This window comes from Carlito syrichta, unplaced genomic scaffold, assembly GCF_000164805.1.
Source record: "Carlito syrichta isolate Samal-C Ts95f unplaced genomic scaffold, Tarsius_syrichta-2.0.1 Scaffold93748, whole genome shotgun sequence".
Classification (NCBI taxonomy): Eukaryota; Metazoa; Chordata; class Mammalia; order Primates; family Tarsiidae; genus Carlito; species Carlito syrichta.
Genome location: NW_007037844.1, coordinates 24,570 through 28,042, shown reverse-complemented (window position 1 = coordinate 28,042; position 3,473 = coordinate 24,570). Strand labels below are relative to the sequence as shown.

At 56.9% G+C, this 3,473-nt stretch overlaps 1 protein-coding gene across 1 annotated transcript in view; it reads left to right on the top strand.

Moving 5' to 3' along the window:
* Window positions 1-2,250: 2,250 nt before the first annotated feature.
* The window catches only part of LOC110595885 (galanin receptor type 3-like), a 5,233-nt gene continuing 4,010 nt past the window's right edge, over window positions 2,251-3,473 (top strand). The window contains exon 1 of the mRNA XM_021713970.1: window positions 2,251-2,677. Within this exon, the coding sequence (XP_021569645.1) occupies window positions 2,269-2,677 (409 nt within the window). The 5' untranslated portion in view covers window positions 2,251-2,268. The remainder of the gene's footprint in view (window positions 2,678-3,473) is intronic.

The window sequence follows — 3,473 nt, the reverse complement described above, 5'->3', positions numbered from 1 at the left end:
TCGGGGGCACGCTGGGACATGACAACCGCGCGCTCTGTGGTGGCCTCCTTCTTCCTTCCTTCTCTCCCCCTCCACTCACGTTAACACAGCCTTGCGGCCGCTGGGAACTCTCCACCCTAATACTGCCCACCCCTGGGTGAGGAGGGCCTTGTGGGCGGGAGACTAAAGGGGCGGAAGGCAAAGTGTCACGGATCTCAGCGGTTTCCAGGGTTCTGGCATGCACATTTGCCCAGGCTTCTGAGAGTCTAAGGACACACTGCTTTTATGCAGGGTGGCCGTGGGTATCTGACACTGGTTTCTAAGTCCCACCACACAACTAGACTCCTACAGGTCTGTCGTTCCTTGATAAGATTCTACAATTCGGATTCCTTAAATCAATTCTGGTTCTGAGTTCAAGTCTGGAGAATCTAGATAAGATTCTTAATAGTTTCAGCTCAGTGAATCTCTGCTTCCGAAAATCCAGCAGGCTTTCGAGAAGCTCCTTCCAGCCCCCGGGAAAAGCCCAGCAGCTTCTGAGGTGCTAGTTCTAAGGGGCCTTTTCCCAGCTCCTGGGCCTTGAATGCAAGTCCTGGCTCCATCAGCACCCCTCAGCTTGCTTTCCTCTCTCACGCACTTTCCTTGGATGCTCCTCCCCCACCCCACTCCCATCTTCTGGAAAGACTACACTCCTCTCTGATAGGTACTCGATAGGTACATAAACCACCTGGTCTCCAGTTGGACTAAGCCCCTGCAGTGAGCTTAGGGAAGGAGTTGTTGGCTCTTGGGATTTGCAGGACCTAAGAGAAGGGATTCTACCTAAAGTCTGCAGAAACTGAACTCAAATGCTGGTTTTCCAGTCAAGACGGAATTTTCTAAATGCGGAGTGGAGCCCAGCTTAGAGCAGGGAGGGGCAACGATAGGGGGTGGAGTCATCAAGCAGGACCACGGGAGGTGGGAGTACCAGGAATGGACTGGGCCCTGGCCTCGGAGGGGTTAACTACAAAGCGCATCTCAGAGAGCAAGATCAATGGGTTACTCCCTGCTGACAGAGAAAGAGGCAGCAGCAACGCAGAGAGGCAGAGAAAACAGGCAGAAGAGCATGCCACCCGGGGAAAATGAGGGACTGAGGAGGAGGTGGCCAGTGGCTACTCCGGAGGGAGCGCCCAACTCTGGCTCAGCAGAAGGGGGAGAGGAGGGCCTTAAAGGCGAAGAGGGAGAAGCAGGAGGCAGACCCATACCTGCAGGAAGGCACTGAGGGGCAGTTGCTGAACCAGGAGGCGGCCCCAGCCTGGCTGCTCCACCCAGGATCAAGCAGGGGCCCGGTGCCCAAGGCTGAGGTGGGTGTTGCTCATCCTGGGCTTGGGGGCCTGCTGCATGCTGGGTGCTGGGCTGGGAGCAGATACTGCCTTTCTTCCCTCCTCCTGCCTGGCCCCCTTGCCCCTGATTTATTCCATCTTCTCAGTTGTCCCAGGCATGCGAGGGATCCACAGGTGGCAGGAGATGTGGGCTGTGGGGTAGGGCAGGGGTGAGAATAGGCACAGTGTGCATGCACGTACACACACACACGCACACATGCAAGGTATCAGAGGCACCACTTGTTACAGGCTCCAAGATGAGCACTCTAGCCAAGGAGTCAAGATAATGTGGCAACAGCCCCAGAGCTGTCATTCAAGGCATGATATTAGCCCCCCGTGTCCCCTCTGGGCCTCAATTTCCCCATGTGCCAAAAGGGTGCAGTGACCTATATGGTCTTCCCAGCTTTGCCATTGTGCCGATCTTACTAGACTGGACTCTCCAATGATTCAGAGCTGTCACCTATGTTTTGCTGAGGCTACAGCTTGTAGCCAGAGAAAGTCCTGAACCCATGGCCAAGTGTCTTCCCTGAGCTTCAGATCCCTGTTGAGAAGGAAAAAATACCAGCTCCTGAGGTTGGAGCCGCCCCTCCCCCACTGCCATGTTTCCTCCCACTCTACCTGTGACTTCACCTGCTTTACGGGTCGAGGATCTGCATCAACCACATAAGCAGCCCTCCATGCCCTGGATGACAGAGGTGGTCCCCAGGAAACAGGGCTACCCCCCAAGCACCAATGTGATCGTGTCAGGGGCTTGCTCACGCAGTGGGTCTCAGTGACAACTTTTGGCCCTCCTCCATCTCCCATGAGCTTCCAGCCCTGGACACCTGGCCAGACCTGGGCTGGGGGAGCCAGACCCCTGGGTCAAGTGACCGGAGCTGGGGGCTCCTGTCTAAGGATCCAGCTTCTCTCCCCTAGGTGCCCATCTGATGGGGAAATGGCTGATGCCCAGAACATTTCGCTGGACAGCCCAGGGAGTGTGGGAGCCGTGGCAGTGCCTGTGGTCTTTGCCCTGATCTTCCTGCTGGGCATAGTGGGCAACGGGCTGGTGCTCGCGGTGCTGCTGCAGCCTGGCCCAAGTGCCTGGCAGGAGCCAGGCAGCACCACAGATCTGTTCATCCTTAACCTGGCGGTGGCCGACCTCTGCTTCATCCTGTGCTGCGTGCCCTTCCAGGCGGCCATCTACACGCTGGATGCCTGGCTCTTTGGGGCCCTCGTCTGTAAGGCCGTGCACCTGCTCATCTACCTCACCATGTACGCCGGCAGCTTCACGCTGGCCGCCGTCTCGGTGGACAGGTGCGCTGTGCCTGGGGCCTGGCTGGGTCGGGCTGGGGAGGAAAGACTTGGTCAGATTCTTATTGGCCTTAGAAAGGAAAGAACGGGGGACCAGAAAGGGAGGTGGGAGGGGTAGGAAAGCTCTCTGTCCCCGTGCCAGCAGCCTCTGGGCACCTGCAGGGCATGCAAGAGGGAACTAGCCTGCCCTTCTCCATCTCCACTGGGTGCTTCCAGAGGATGTCCTGTGTCCCAAGTGTCAGCACAGGGCCTGGCCACTCTGTAAGTGTCAAGTGGATGGCAAAAGAAACAAATGCAGTCTGGGCGTGGTGGCTCATGCCTGTAATCCTAGCATTTTGGGAGGCTGAGGAGAGATGATTGCCTGAGCCCAGCTGTTCAAGACCAGCCTGGGCAACTTGGTGAGACCTTGTCTCTACAATAAATCAAGAAAAATTAGTTGGGCATGGTGGCACATGCCTACAGTTCCAGCCCCTTGGAAGGCTGAGGCGGAAGGATCACCTGACCCCAGCAGGGGGCGGCTGCGGTGGCCATGAGTGTGCCACTGCACTCCAGCCTGGGCGACAGTGAGCCTCCAACCCAAAAAAACAAAAAAGTAAAAAAGAAACACATGCGTTCATCAGATATTTACAACTGCTCACATCTGGCTCAGGTTGGCTCACACTGGTTTCCAGGCCTTGAAATCTTTGGGTCAGATCCAGGCTCACTGCCCAGCTGACGACCTCGGGCAAGTCACTTCTCTCTGAGCCTCATCTGCCTCGCATGGGAAGTCATTCTACAGATAACGCCCGATGGCGACGCAGCTCTTGCTAGTGCCAGGCCCTGCTCCCGGCACCCTGCGCGTCCACACCC